The sequence below is a fragment of the Anopheles aquasalis genome, chromosome 2 (genome assembly GCF_943734665.1).
Source record: "Anopheles aquasalis chromosome 2, idAnoAquaMG_Q_19, whole genome shotgun sequence".
In the NCBI taxonomy this organism is placed as follows: domain Eukaryota; kingdom Metazoa; phylum Arthropoda; class Insecta; order Diptera; family Culicidae; genus Anopheles; species Anopheles aquasalis.
This window is the reverse complement of record NC_064877.1, coordinates 87,233,147-87,249,302: the sequence shown is the minus strand read 5'-3', so window position 1 is coordinate 87,249,302 and position 16,156 is coordinate 87,233,147. Positions and strand designations below refer to the sequence as shown.

General features: G+C 50.9%; 1 protein-coding gene across 5 annotated transcripts in view; it reads left to right on the top strand.

Annotated features, from left to right (window-relative positions):
- The first annotated feature begins 11,248 nt into the window (after positions 1–11,248).
- The window catches only part of LOC126573485 (nucleolar protein 4-like), a 9,377-nt gene continuing 4,469 nt past the window's right edge, over positions 11,249–16,156 (top strand). For all 5 annotated transcript variants that reach the window (XM_050233643.1, XM_050233645.1, XM_050233642.1 and 2 more), the window contains exons 1-2: positions 11,249–11,546; positions 12,120–12,166. In XM_050233643.1, coding sequence (XP_050089600.1) covers positions 11,543–11,546; positions 12,120–12,166 — 51 coding nt within the window. In that variant the 5' untranslated portion in view covers positions 11,249–11,542. The remainder of the gene's footprint in view (positions 11,547–12,119; positions 12,167–16,156) is intronic.

Below are 16,156 nucleotides of genomic sequence, written 5' to 3'. Positions count from 1 at the left end.
TTTCCAGAGGGTCGAATGATGGGGGGGGGGGGGGGGGGAGCGGTTCGATGTCGGAGCCCTCCGGATCCGGAGAAACAGGACAGCATCGAAGCTGAGCTCAGAAAAAAAGGAACAAAAATCAAGGGAAACAGCAGAGTGGAAGCGGTGGAAAAACCCACGGAAAATTCTGGTCATTTCGAGCGACCGAACCAAGGGGATGTTTTCTTTTTTTTTCCCGGCATCCCTCAGACCCCATGGAACGCGCGTCGTTGCCTGCTGAAGCCAGACTCCCGGAGGCGGGATTCGAGCGAAGCGAAGCCGGAAATGTGTTAGGGAGACCGTGACCGGGGACCAGGAGGTTGCTAGCGGTGGAGATGAAGGCGAAGCGCAGGAAAAAAATGCTCACCCTTCTCCTTGACGCGCTTCCGAAGCGCGGTCGATTCTAATTTCGAGCTCGAGATGGAAGGACACGGACAGGTCCTGGCAAAACGGCGGACCGAATGAAGACGATCCACTCGCTCGTTCTTTTCGTGGTTTGGAGCGATGAAAAGCGGTACTTTTCTCGGTGTTCCGTTGCAGACACTAAAGCCATACAGTAGAGGGAGGTCAAGGAATAAGATTTTTTAAATTAAAATGAAAACTCTCCCTGACTATCCAGATCCTCCTGGTACGATGTTCGAAGTGGACGAATGCTTGAAATGTCGAATATAAAAATTGAACATTATCGGATACTTCCAAGGTACATTATCCATCGGCTGTATAGATAAGCAACTCCTACCTTTCACCAAAATGTCAGAACAACTCATTCTCATTTAAATCTCGTGGGAAACGTGGAAAGCGTGCGTGTTTGTGGAAAATATGAGGCAAAAAAATGTAGCGATACGTATAAGGCGTTCCTTCCATGACTTCCAGGACTCCAAAAAACCGAGATTTAGCCTCAATAGAGTGAATGATCTAAAGGATCTGCTCCGTTTCTTCGAATTAAGCTTTGCTAGCCGCGATTATGAGAACATACAAGATCAGTTTTGTGATTTGAAGATTGAATTTGTTATACTTTCAAATTGACAAGTTAACTCGAATGCAACAAGTTCTAAAATCTAATAAAAAAATCTTCATTGAGGCATATAGTGTCTCTTCACACAGAATCATCGAAATGAAATGATTCTACAACTGCATTCTTCATCTATGCTCATCAATTCTTCTCCCTCGTTACGGATTCGTCCTTGATGCTTCAGCTTTAAGCTTCTTCCAAACCGGCAATTCTCGGCAGCATCGCGTTATTGCATTCAGCGTGGCACAAAACAGCTGATTTGTATGTTGCATCTCTACTACACCAACTGCAACTGATGCTAATGTTGGTGAGAACACGTGAATGCCGTGCTCGAGTGGAAGTAAACTCGCACATTCGCCAACGCCACAAGGCAAAGAAAAATAGAAGCGAAAAAGGATAAGAAACGGAACGGGCACGTTATTCGTCGCACAAGACCCTCCCTGGGGGTGGGAAAACATAAAGCTCCACGCAAAAACATTCCACCATTCGCGTCGATGACGACAAGCGTTAGGCGAAAGAAGCGAAGCGAGCGAAAGAAAACCAAACAAAAAAAAACCGGCGGAAAAAGAAAAGCTGGAAAAACGTGACACTCGCAAAACCACGAGCCGCCGCGCACACTGTTTGCATTATGTTTTTGGAGAAATAAAATAGAGAAACAATCACCTGTTGCTGTCCCCCCCCCCCCCCCCCGGGAGGTGGATGATGAGACAAAGGGAAGGGGGGAGGCTGGTGGTGGTGTCTCTGAATGTGTCTGAATGATCTGGCGTCGTCGGCGTCGTCGTTGTCGGTCGGAATTTATCCGATTTTCGAGAGATTCGCTCGCTCACTGGCTCGCTCGTTCGTTCGCTCCCATGCTTCGCGTGAAAAACATAAAACACACCGACAGGACCGACAGGACTGGGCTTCGGCTTCGTGTAGCGCTTACAAGCATATGTGTGTGGGCGTGCTTGTGGGAGAGCCGGTGGAGGTGGAGTGGGTGGTAGGCAAACAAACGACGACGACGATGGGAACTTGACATTGAGCGTAAAGAATCGGCGATGCTGGCGTGGAAATGTAGGGCATGTCGCCTCCTGCCCTGTCCTGAGAGAATGGCCAACAGAATGAAAAATGAATTAGAGAGCGCTCGTGTGTGTGGGTGTGTTGGAGAGCAAAAGAGTATCGTTGTGAGAGTCGCCGGATCGGGGAAGAGAAAGTTGCTCACATCCGGTGCGCGTGGCGGCGAGGAAAGGCTGGGTGGAAAAACATAAAACATTTTCCTCGTGCATACGCGAAATTTCCCTCCATCCCAAAAACCACGCTTTTTCTCTCGCACACAAACATACAGACCAGACACATACACCACCTCAAAGCCAGAGAGAGAGAAAGATTCGGAATAAAATGTTTATGTTGCTGCTCGGTTGCTTAATGTTGGTCGTTGTCCTACGTTGTGGCTCTCGCTGTCGGTGTGGAGCCTTTTCCGGTTTGTTTTTCTTCGTACGGTATGCAGCATACGGCATGGAAATGAGGACGATTTGCTGGCGCACCGAACTGACCTTACCGAACATAAAACACTTGCAAAAACCAGTGGGAAGTAGAGAGAGGGAGAATGAGAGTGACAATCATCAGACAGTGCCAAACCACAGTTCTTAGAATTGCTACGAAGAATGAGCTAGACAATCTCTATCGTTATCTCTTCTTAATCTTTTAAATTCAATTCCTTCATAAAATGTACTTACTGCCATGTTCTCAGCACAATACGACATAAGACAACGATAAACACATACTTGAGAAGAATCTTATCTAGGATAAAGACCTTCTTTATCCTAGAATCCTTCTTAATCAAGTGCTGATCTTTGTATCACGCTATAAGAGCCTAATGTAAAAGTAACCTTAAGATTACGTCCTTTTCTTTGAAACATTCTACTTTGAATTAGCTTTAAAAACAACATTTTATTCCATTAAATTAACATTAAGCACTTGGAATCAACAGCAAGAGAGAACATGCTTATAAACATGCATCCTTTCAATGAGAGTTTAATGCATTTCGTTTGGGTTTAGAAAACCGGGAAACAATTGTCTTGCAAATACTATGCAGAACGTAATACGCTCTCGCTCACCCTTTGAAATGCCTCCTACATTTGTTAAACATTACAAGATGCTTAAAACAATGATAACCTCAGCATAAACTTCTTCTCCGGAATACATCTTCCATGTTTGTACCATGCTGCAGCATTATGCTTCAAAGCACTCCACATCCCGCTTTAGAACAAACCGATCGCTAATCTTGAATCGCGTTCTGGCCAAAGTTTTTCGATTATTTTCCACATTCCTCACCACACTCGGTGACCAAAATTCTTCGTCAAATGAAACTTCAACCGTCGTCGTCCTCTCGATGCTAGTGGACAAAGACACTCACGAGGGGTTCGCGCATCGCACAAGAAGGTCGCTAATTTCAACCTCCGCGAAAGAGACCAAGGGGTGGAAGTACTGAAGGCACTGCTGCTGCTGCTGCTGCTGCTGCTGCTGCTGCTTCCGGCTTTCACCCTTCCACTCTCATTATCAGCGCATAGCATTCTGGCGATTGTTTCTACCTTTCACCCAGGGACACACCACCGAGCGGGAGTTGTTGTTGATGTGCAGCAACAGCAACAACAACAGAAACGCTCGCGCGAACATCATGGCGCCAACGGCCGTTTGGTGAAAACAACAAGGACGCCGAAAGTTTTTCATGAAACCGCTAGCTTCTCCGTGTTTTTTTTGTGTTTTTTTTTTGCTCTTTGTGTCTTCGCATGGTCTCTCTCTCTCTCTCTCTCTCTGTGTATTTTTTTTCTCCATTTTTGGTCCGCTGGTCCACCACCATCCATTTCTTATCGTCCTTCCACTGGCTGCTGCTGCTGCTGCTGGTGCTGCTATACATCCATCGTCGTGGTCGTTGTCGTCGTCGTCCTTGCTTTGGCGTTGGCCTCGACAACACACAAAGCCTCCTTCGTTGCTTGGTCGTTGGCAACGATGCTACTGCTCCCGGTGGTGCTCGCCTAGCGACCGAGCAAGAGTGTCGCCTCCTGCGTCTGGCCCACCCCCGTATTCATGGCATTTCTCCTCCTGATGGTGGTGGTCGCGAACGCCAGCGAGAACGAACAGAAACCCCTTTTAATAATTTTCTCCTTCCACTCCAAACCACTGGCACTGGTTCCCCTTTTCCGTACCGTGCACAGCACCTTCTCCCCCCCCCCCCTTTCTCTTCCCACGGCTACTACGCTTTTCAAAGCTTTTCCAGGCGGCAATGGCGGACCGCACCCCACGACGATGACGAGCGGACGAGCGGACGAATGGAGAGAGCGAGCGCGGACTCGATTTTATCGAAACCACCGCATCCGCCACGTAACCTCCCTCCCTGGGAGGGGTGGAGGTTTGCTGCTAACCCACGTCGTCGTCGCCACCGCGCCTGTCTGCTGCCTGCCTGCCCAGCCCCTCTCGGGGACATCTCAGCGCCCCCGCGTGTGTGCTGCCAACACTGACAGGCTGATGGTTCGGTGGTGGGTTCGTCGAGTTTCCAGTCTTCACCCACCCCTCCCCTAACCTACGAGGTGCGTGAGGGATTAGAGAAAACGGGAGGGAAGAAGAGCGGACAGAAAGGGGGGGAACCGGGAGTTTCGTTGGAATGGGTGGTGCCGTTGGTATCCTTTAGCGCGTTTTTACCGAGCGCGACCACCCACCACCTCCCAGGAAAACTCATTCCATTGGACCGACAGCGAACACCCCAAAAGGAGGGGGGGGGGGAAGAGGGAGGCGAACACTGCCGCCAGTGACGACCACGACGACGACGACGACAACGCATCACAGCGCGATCGGTCGGTGCTACTGCTCCTGCCCACGGGTTTCGGGACCGTGACCAGGACCTTCTTTGGAGTGCGCGGAGTGAAAATGAATACAAAAAAAAAAAACAGAGGAACGAACTCATTCTCCAGCAAGCGTTCGTTTGCCAGCTGCTTTTCTCAGGTGGAATTCGAGTTTTTTTGGGAGCGGAAAGTTAGTAAATGTTTTAAAACTCCACAGAATGGTTGCGGAAGCTGAAGTAACATGATATAAAATGTTGAAAATGATAAAATAATTATTAAACAGTGGTTAATGTATGAGTTAGTAGATTGAAAAGCTAGACAAAACTAATAAAAGCTCAAAATAATCATGAAAAGTCAGTGATTAAAAAAAAAACAAAACCTAATTAAATAGGGAAATAGAAGCAACAACAGCATTACCTATCGACAAAATCCCTCTCTCTCTCGACAAATTAAACCTTTCCAAAGAATTGTTAGTGTAATGATTGAAGTTGCATATTTTTAAAACATTAAGAAATGTTGTTTTTATTACATTTTTATCAATTTACTCAAAACCTTTAACCGAACTAAATACTTTTCCCTCGAGTAACACCGAGTTTGCTGCGGAGGAAAGCAACGAACACAGAGATGCCCCAAGCAGCACCAGGCAGCAGCTTCCGTTTTATCTGCCTTCTCCTTTACCAACGCTCGGCGTTTTGCCACCATTTTTTTTTCAAACCCCGTACGGTGCCGTCCGTGGCCGACGACAGCGGGAAGCGGGTTCCTTTCCTTGGGATTCCTTGTGCTCATCAGCAGCACCGTCCAACCGCGATCCACAGCAGACCGGTTCAGGACCAGTTCCAGGCACCGCACAGAGACAAGAACGAACGTTTGGAGCGAAAATGAAAAAAAAGGTTCGTTCCTGGTACTCTGGCGTAGCTCCTAGTTCCCTGGGCAGTAGCAGAGGCAACCCAGTCGCGTAGTGGAGTCCTTGCTTCCTTGCGTGGATGGTCACAACGGAGGTGGAGACGGAGGTGGCTATCTGTTCATACTTTCCGCCGTTCCAGCCAGCTCCGTCGTGTGCTCGTTCAGGGGTGGCAGATCCGATGGTCGGTTGGTCGGTGGCCATAGCATCCTCGCCAGCTTCACCACCACCACCACCCGCAACAGAGAGGGAGCTGGAAAATGGGGACGACGCATAGCTTGAGAAATAATAATAATAAAAAAAAGGAAAACTCCGGTACGAACCTGGGGTTGGTGGGAGTGGGTAGGGCAAAGCGGTGCAAATGAAACAGCCAACGGGAGATGCCAGGACCACCACCCATCTCATCCCATCCCACTCGCCCAACACATGTCAAAACGTCGGCCAAAAAAAAAAAGAACCGAGAGAGAGAAGGAGGAGAAAAATGGGAAGGAACGACGTCGACGACGACGACGACGACGACGACGACGACGACGACGACGACGACGACGACGTTTCCGTTCCAATCCTCGGAACGCCAAAAAGAGGGGGAGGTGTACGGGAGGGGATGAAGGTCCTTTGATAAGGCGGAGTGGTGCGACGAAGGATCGAAGGGACAAAGCAGAAGGACGGAGGAGAGAAACAGCAGCGGAGAACAAAAACGGAACGGAAAATAACGGAAAAACCTTTTTCCCGGTCTTCCGCTCGTCCAGGACGTGTAGGGGAGTGAGTGGGGTGGGGGGGTAGGAGGGTGTGTTGATGAGGAGTACGAGCAGCAGCAGCAGCAGCAACAGCAGAAGGTGGAGTGAGGAGAAAAAAGTTCCGTTCCATCCCCTCCGTTCTCTCACCCTCATGGGGGTGGTGGGTGGTTGATACCGAGGACCGAGTCCTTCTCCGGTTCCCGGCTACGGTCGCTTCCATTCCCGCGGTAGGTGGCCTCTCGCTCTCTCTCTCTCTCTCTCTCGCGCGCACACCCCGTGGGCGTAAAAGAAAATTCGCAGAACTCACCCCCCCCCCCCTCCAAAGGCTGCTATCGTTGCCACTGCCACGAATGCTGCTGCTGCTGCGATGCTGGAGTAATACTTTTCATTTTCGGCTTCAACCTCACCCCTCCCATGGCCACCCATCTCCGGTGGGTGGGATCGGTCGTCCGATATGTCCTCCCATCCTCACCTTCTTTTCCTCCTCCCGCTCGAGCTTGTCCTTGAGCGGAGCAATGAACGGAAAAAAGCCCCGGTCCCGGGCCGACGAAACCTTCACCACCGCCTCCACCCCCCCACAAAAATCATCCCACCCAGGGGTGGGTGGCATAAGCAAGGTAGGAACGCAGGAGCAGAGAGAAGAGAAGGAAAAAAAAATAGCGAAGAAGAGAAAGCGGGTGGATGTTTCGGGTGGAAAGGACAGGGACAGGGACAGGGACAGGGTTTCCTGGAAACGCTTGGCAACAGCAGGGAGAGAAAGAGAGAGAGCGCGCGCACACAGAGCGAGAGTCCGGGACTAGCCGGATCCGGATCCGAGACAAGAAGGCACCCTTTTCGCGCTACAGAGAGGGGGGTGCACACCGGTACACACCAGAGCACACACCAGAGCACAGGGTGTCCTTCCTTCCCACCGCCAAGTCCGAGGAATGCTTTTGGAACGTTCCGCCAAGCTGTTTGCGGCCTGCTGGCTCGCGATCATCCCCCTGGCGTCCGGGGATTCACTTGGACACAGCGCTTCCTTCCTTTCCCTTCCACCTTCTCTCCTGTGATCTGTGAACCAACTTTTACCTCGGCGAACCGTAGGGGGTGGTCCGGAACAGCAGCATCACCATCGGAGCAGCTCATCTTTCGCATCCCGAACGTAGTGTGCGCTGGATTGGGATGGATTGGGATGGAAGAAGCAAGCGGCCTACTCTTCCTCCACAACGGACGAGGGTTGCTTTGCTTCGGGGTTTTTGTTTTTCTTCATTTTGCGAGGGAAAAGCAACTCCAAAGAAGAAGAAACCAACGCCAAGACACTATGGCCAACTGGCAGTAGCAGCAGAGTATCGTGTTTTGTTCATCCAAAAAATAGCACAACACCCCCCCCCTCTTCCACCTACCTGCACAACTTCCGTGGCGATGGTCACGCCAAGGATCTCAAAGAACGCACACAAGAGACGCTGGGGGTGTGCAATGGGGGGGAAATTTGGGAGTTTTTCAACTTTTCACAACTCGTCCCCGACCCCGCCACCGATTGGTCGTGCACGAGCACCAGCAAGCACCACTGGGTGTTCGCCCTTCCTCCATTCGAACGAGTCCCCGCGTCGCGCCATCGTCTGGCGTGTGTCTCCTCACGGGCGTCACTCTTAATCTTTGCTCTTGCGCTCCGCGGCGAAGAGGTTGCTTCGATGGTGGCATGAATTAGGAATGAGGTGGAGGACGGTCGTCCTCCTTCGCGACGGCTCCAATCGTTCCCGGTTGCTTCGATGTTCGATCGTTCGTCGAAGCCAAAAAAACAAGCGAAGAAGCGAACAACGCGCGGAACGCGGACGGTAAAACAAAGCCACTGCCCCCCCCCGGGGGTAGGGGGTGTGGGTGAGGAACTGTGGGGGAGGATTTTTATATAATATTGAAGCGATAATGGTGGAGTTTATCGGGCCCTCGCGTTATGGGGCGGTGTGGAGCGGAGCGAATATTGGAAATATCCTCGTCCTCATCCTCACGCTTGTCGTCCTCGTCATCATCATCATCATCATCATCCTGCCATGCCTTCTTCTCGGTAATACAGCACTCTGGCAGCATCAGCAAGGCTCTGTCCGTTTCAGCTCACGGAACTCGCGGAATACCTGCGAATCCTGGCGAATCCTAGTAGATGACCAGGTGCTTCGAGTTTTCTGTTCCTTCTTTTATATTATTTGAACTAATTCCAGAGAATGCGCTCCTGATTCCAGAGAATGCGTACACGAGTTCTTGTCTGGAAAACTGTCTCAGAAGACTCCAATTTTATTCCATACTTTAATTGGTCAGTCAAGTGGACAACGACGTTGTGGCATATGTTTTAAATGTATTAAATTTTATGCCATACGCTAATTAGTTCCATTTTACAAGATTAATCCGCTACCGTGTTTACGGCACATTCTACAAACATTTCAAATATTTTCAAATACTTCAAAACTGTTTTATTCCTTTTTCGACTGTACACTCCCAAAGTTACTTTATGTACAGAGTGCACCATCAGAATATATCCTATTTTAAAATTGAACAACTCTGTCATTTTTCAGCCGATTTTGACAAATAGGACAGTTTCTGAAACTCCAGTCTATGCCATTTTAATAATGGATCACTTTACGTGAAAAGAGCGGACTGAAATTGTCACAGGTTACATTGAAAAAACTCGGTCAATAGTGAAACTGCGATGATGAATAAATGGTGCTTTCCTCGTTCGCCGCATATCACGGCGCTGGGCTTTTTTCTGTGGGTCTGTTTGAAAAATAAGGTTTATGCAAACAAATTGAAAGGCTATGAAGCAACGTAAAGCAAATATTAGAGCTGAAATTGCCAAATAACTCTCTAAATGCTGTCAAAACAAATGAATGATGTACAAAATATTGATTTGTATATTTTGAGCAGGCACAATAAATGGCATAGAATAATCTAAATAAAACTGGTTTATTTTTTAAAATCGACTGAAAAATGACAGAGTTATTCAACTTTAAAATATGATACGTCCTGATGGCGCACCCTGTATTTGTCCTTAAATAGAGATATGGAAGACCATCAAACAGTAACTGTAGCTAGTTTCACACAAATTTATAATTCTTTCCAGTTTGTTGTTCTTTCGTTAATTCTATTTAATGTCATCGTGTCATTAGCAGAAATCGATTTGTCGTAATGTGACAAATAATTTAATATCCTGATTATGTGAAATCCTGCGGAGATCAACTCAGTACCAACTGGATGGAGTAGATAAATGCCATAAACTGGCTTGTTCTTAAGGGTCATTTCTCACAACATACCATTCTGATACTCTTGTCTATTGAACTGGCTAATCTCACAGACTAAAGGGACACGCGGTACCCACTACTTGATTCCTAATCAAACGATGCTCCGCCTGAGTCCACCCGGAACACACCTTGACGACAACACTCGACGACAGGATGCCATCACAGTATTCGCACGCTTTGAGTCCTTTCGTTGCGTCGCTGATTGGAATCCAGAGTGAGCGTTCCAGTTAACGTTTTGGACCAAAATTGCCATCTCGATATGCCGATCGTCCTCCTGCGCTGTGCCAGGAGCCATTTTCTTTCCGAGAGCAGCGACACGAGACCACGCAAGACGTCAGCGACGGGGAAAGACGAGGAGTGACGAGGGCTAATGAGTAAAAATGCGCGACTTTCCGCTTTCCACGCGGCCTCTCTCTCGCTCTCTCTCTCTGTCCTCGGTGCGAGACATGCAAAGTGGTTCACCGGCGAAGCCTCCGAAATCAACCCCACCCCTCCCCCTTGGTCTTCCCGGTGATGAAGGGATGAAGTGAGGGCAGGCAGATCGAGGACGAGGACGGGTACTGGCGTTGGCGCTGGCAGGAGTAATCTATTCCCACACCTTCCACCCACCGGCAGCAGCGTACCCAAAACTCAAACTCGACAAACTTCAGTCACCGCGCCGCGCGGATTCCCCTCGGGATCCGCTTAACGCCAGGGAACGGGGAAGAGGTGCACGCGAATAAGCGCGAGGAAAAGCCATCACCACCCACCCCATGTTGGGTGGTAATGGTGGCCTACTCACTCCACTCTCACTCTGCTTCTGCTGCTGCTGTCCACATGATGGCGCCGCTGGTGGTGGGAAGGGGGTGGTGGTGGTGGTGGTTCCGCTTCGTCGGAACACTGAAAATGGGGTACGAGGTCCGCCTGCTACCGAGCTCACCACCCACAACTGGGTTCACCCCCCTCCCGAGGCGCACGGAGTACATAGAGCACCACCCCCCCCCCCCCCCCCCCAAACCACCAACACCCGGTGGGCGAATGTCGTTCAACCCACCACCACGGAGGACGACGGCGACGGTCCACCCACATCCCACATCTCTTCTCATCCCACAACCGGCGACCGGGAACGGCGCTGCTCGAATGGGTGGGTGGGTGGGTGGAATGGGAAGGACACCTCCCGAGATCGGGCTCAAACCACCCTCCCCCTTCTTTCACTCTTCTCTTTATCGTCGAACAGAGAGAGAGAGAGGGACGAGGGTCCTGCGTGCAAGGACGATGGTGGTGACGGTGTGTTGGCTTCCTATCTCCTTCTCTCCCACACAATCCCCCCGGTACCCAGACACACATACAACGGCAGAGAATCGACACACACAGGCAGAATAGCTCTCTCACTCTCTCTCTCTCTCTCTCTCTGTGGGATGACGCTCCTTTTCGGTCCTGTTCTCCGGCATCGTGGCATCGCTTGAAACCGTGGCCATGGCGGTGTCCGTGATCAGTTGAAGGCTAGCAGTCGACGGAACGTGACGCACTTGCCGAGAGCACTCGCGAGACCCCCTTCGTTTAGCATCAACATTATCCATCCGCTACGGTGTCCTTTGCGTCCGTTGGAAATCGGGAACTCGATCACACTCTCGACTCGACTCGGCGACTGTCAGTGCAGATCTCGTTGTGCTTATCGTGTGTGCGACTGTGGTGCATTCCCCCGGGACGCATCCAGAGGAAAGCGAAAGTTAAACAAGTTAAAACTTTCGTCTCGTTTCGCTCTTTTCCTCTTCACACAAAAAAAAAGTATCCCCAAGTGTGTTGACCAAATGAGTGAGTTTCCGGTTACGAGTGGGAAGAAAAACCGTGGGTGGAATTTTGTTTTCTTTCCCCTTTTTCTAAATGCATACGTTAATAGCAAAAAAATGCAATAATACTGTGTGTCACGTCAAATTGTTTATCAAAATCACAACAAAACAAACCAAAAAAACGAAAAGAAATAAGAGTAAAATACAAAACGAACGTGAACACAGATTAGGATTAGTAGCGCAGCGATGAGTGAGACTTAGGCTTAGGAGGTGGCTAACGGAAGTGGATAACTAACGGGCGTGTGAATCCTTCTCCATCTCTTCTCTCTTTTCACCACACCTGCGATCGGCGATGCGGCTGGATCCGTCAACGTTTCACTTGCTTTGTACTTTGTTTTCCTTCGCTTCTTTATTTGTTTCCATTGTTTCTTACCATCTCTCCATCTTTCATCTACGATTATTTTGTTGATTACACTTGATTTTAAATCTACCTTCGTTACTTCAATTCCGTTTTCTGTTCCGCGTTTCTGTTCACTCCTTTTTCGATCATTTTATTCCTGATTTCCGATTTGGATCTCGATCTTCCATCCGTGTGCAGCGAAACGAAAAGCAGCGGCTATGTTGCACAACAACAACAACACTAAGGTAAGCACTTTGTTCGGAGGACTACCTTCTCTATTTTCCACGACACGCATTTCGGTGCCAACGGCCATTCGCCTGCTTTTTTTCCCGCTGTAATAGTCCGCGCCTCGTGCGGTTGATGGTGGCGCTCTCATAGCATAACCATCGAGTGTGCCATGGAACAGGGAGGAGAGTTTTGAATATTTGATGTAACGCACCCCTCGGCTGGAAACGGGAGTGACAGCAGCAGCAGCAGGCCATGAGCGTAGCAGTGGCGATATGCCTCCTTGATCCTTGGGCCCCGCTACGTCAGCTCATAACTTTTGACTTCCCATCTCGTCCTCCATCTCGCTCACTCTCTCTCTCTCTCTCTCTCTCTCTCTCTCTCTCTCTCTCTCTCACTCTCCCTCTGTCTCTCTACCTCTTGTTCCGTCGCTAAGCGCTGTCGTCCATTCTCTTAATTGAACCGCAATCGAATACGTCCATCACGCCCCCCCTCTCCTCGCATTCCTTCCTCGGGATCCTCGCCGCAGCCTCGTCCTCGGCAGGATGGGTCGCCCACCAATACCCCGAACCTAAAGTTTATCCCAAACCACCCAACACCTCCCCCCCCCCCCTCCAATCCAATGGGGGTGGGAGACCTGCCAAATTTCTTGCTCACTTCCGTTCCAGAGTCCAACATCTCCTTCTGCTCAAACACCACCACCCCCATCGTCGCCCTTCGCCGTCTTCATCAGAAACTCATTTTCTTCATAAAAATCAACCCCACCTCCCCCCCATCGCTCTCCTTTCCCTTTTCGATGCCACGTGTTCCATCATCCGTCCCTTCCCCTCGGTGTGCCCCCGCGGGCCCATTCCAATCAAACCTCCTTCCCCCTTGTCGCTGCCTCGAAGAGCGAGAGAGAGCCAGAGGGGTGCGTGTCGGTCAGCGGCTTCCGAAGGGATGAAGAGAGGGAGCGCCGGGGGTTCCAAGGAGCGCCGGGACGACGCCGTCGTCGATTCGGCGTTTTCCCTCCTATTTTTTTTTCCTTCTTTTCTTTCCTCCCACCGCACCCACCCCGTTGCGGTACCGGTATCCGCTGCTGATGGAACTTTTTCATCGCCAGCCAAACCCACCCACCCACCGAGTGGGGTGAGGAAAAACTCGAAAGAAAGACACCAAGCGAACGAACGAACGGACGAAAGGACGAGACTTAGAGCCGCACCGGGGGGGGGATCCAAGCAACCGATGCTTGCTCCCCTCGTTCTCTTCCCCTCATTCTCTCTCTCTCTCTCACGGTGTGGGTTGCTTGGACCTGAACCATACCAGGGGATCCATAATGGAAGAGCAACCAACGAGAGGATGGGAGCCATGGATGCGGATTTGGCGCGGGGGTTTTCGGGACGGTTGACCGATGCTGACCCAGGTGAGAGAGAGGAGAAAGGGAGGGCGTAGTACGGAGGACGGTCCCGGATCCAAGAGGCGAATGGCGAGCAGCAGCATTCCAAGAAGCGAACCGCGTTCATCCCCCATGTCATCCATCTTTTTTAATTCCTGACAGTTCTCGTGGTCCTCCGCTGGCGCTGGCCAGCAGGGGTGCGTTTCCTGTGGCAATGACGCTGATGAGGAAAACGGTAGCTGGTGGTGGTGAAGAAGTAGTAGAAGCAGAGAGAGGAAGACCGAAAACCGACTCCAGGAGAGGGGGTTGAGTTCGCTCCTTCATCTGCTGCTGCTGCTGCTGCTGCTTCTTGGGAGAAAATGGCAACTCCCACCAAGACCACCACCCCCCCTTCCACCGAATGGAAGGATCTGGGATCCCATTTTCCCCCTTTTTGCCGTGGCCATCCCCTTTTCGGGAGGTTGACTTGCCGGTTTGCTGGCCGGGCCGGGCCGGGCCGGGGGTTGGGCCGAGATGAGGATCCTTCGAATCCGAAATGCCAGGGAGTGAGAAGGGGGTGAAAGAGAGGTGGAGGGTTCGTTCGCTTTTTTTCTTCCTCTTTTTCGTCTTCGGCTCGGTGTTTTCCTTCATCTTGGCATCTAGCAGCATGAGATCGAGACCAAGAAACCGAGTACCGACAGCGTACCCTTGGAGTGTGGGAAGGGGAGCTGTTCACCTCCCCCCCCCAAAAATGCCACCCTCACTCCCGCTGCTGCTGTTGCCTTGTGATGTAGGGCTTCGTTCGTCCGTCCGTCCGTCCCGTTCTGTCCTTTCTGTTGCCCCGGGATTTTGCGATTCCAAGTGCTCCGTCCTCGGTGGCCTGCGCGTGATCTTTCGTGGTGGAAGATGTTGGAGGAAGGTGGACAGGATGCCAAGGATGTTGAGAATATATTTCGCTTCATCGAGCACGGGATGAAGCTCACCAGCTCTGCGACTCGGCAACACGGGCATTGGATCGAATTGGATCGCCTTCGTTCCTCGCCTTAGTATTCGACGACCCCCTCCGAGTGTTCCCAGTGTAATGTTAGATACTGTAGCGTACTTTTTAAACACCCAAACGCCTCTGTTTGTGGAAGAAACAATCGTTGAACGCTGGAGTCCCCAGTCCTTCAATCAACTCCTCGATTGCGCACCACCAACACCGCTACCGGTGGGAGACAGGTTGTGCATTAATCACAAACCGATTAAATTTCGTTTTAAAAAAGAAAAAGAAAATGACGTAAAAACATTTTTTCGCTAAATAAGGTCCTGCAGCATCGCAACGAAATGAGCTCAGCAGGCGTTCCCTGCCTTTCGCTTTTGGCTTGGAATAAACAAACCAACACAGAGAGCAGCAGCAGGCGACGATGACGACAACGAGCGGAGGGTTTGGGGAGGAAAAATTGGAAAAACATAGCACCGGGAGGGGGTAAGACGGAACGGTTCCAGCGGGAGGGTGGCGAAGTGAAAAAAAGAACGCTAGAAAAATGGATACCGAACACCCCCTCCAACCACTCGCCAGTCTCACAGTTACACCGCACGGACACCAGGCAGACCCACCGATCGAGGCAAGCCAGGACCGTTGCCGTCCTGTTGTTGTCGCTTCCACGTCGAAGCACCCTTGGTGTGTGCGGCTGACAGCGGAAAGTGAGGAGTTCGGGGTGGTGGAAAATTGGGAAAAGCCAGAGGAAAATTCGGTGCCCCCCAATCCCACCGAGAGGATGGTGGGGGGGGGAGGTGGTGCGTCTGCTCGTTGGGTGGGCATTCATCTTCTTGGCCGTCCGTCCTCCCAGTCCGTCCGATGGTGGCCTCCCGGGGGTTTGCCTTTTTTTTCTTCACATTTTCCGCTTTTTCTTGCTCCTCATTTACACACCCCCAACCCAGCCCCCTCTGTGTCGCCTACAATGGTCGCCACAAGTTCCAATCCAATCCAAGCACACCAAGGAGGGTTTCCTCCTCTCGGTCGTCAAGCGAACGAGCGAACGTCTTCTCTCTCCTTATCTCCTCTCCCTCTCTCACGACTCTCGCTCCCCGGGATTGGGTCGGAAAATATAAAAATTAATTAATCTTAAGTCGCTCCGATGGAACAGAAGCGGAGGGCAGAGGGGATGAAAAGGGAAGGAGAGCGGGGGGGGGGGAGGAAAAAGCGGAACAAATTCTCGAAGTGGGTGGCGAAGTTTTTCCAGCTTCCTTCCACCATTCCTCCCAGACCTTTCTCTTCTTCTCCCCTCCCCCACGGCTCCTTGGTTGCCTTCAGTGGATGCTGTTGTGTCTCTGGCAATGTATGGCGCAGGGCACCCTCGTTAAATGAGCGAAAGCGACGACGCAGGACGCTGGCAGGGAGGGAATGGATTGAAATACCCAACCCTCTACCCTCTCTGGTGGTGGTGGTGGTGTTGATGGTGGGTGTGAAGGGTTTCCGTTTCTTCGAAAACGACGACGACGACGCAGACGTCGACTCTGACGACGATGGCTCCGTTCATCTTGGGATCCAGTGAACCGCGCCACCGACCGAGACCAAGACCCAATGGAAGGGGGAAGGGAGGGTATATAGGGATTCTTCTTAAAGGACTAAAGTTTCAGTGGCTTCCCTCCTCCTCCTCGTGCCTCGCTCGCT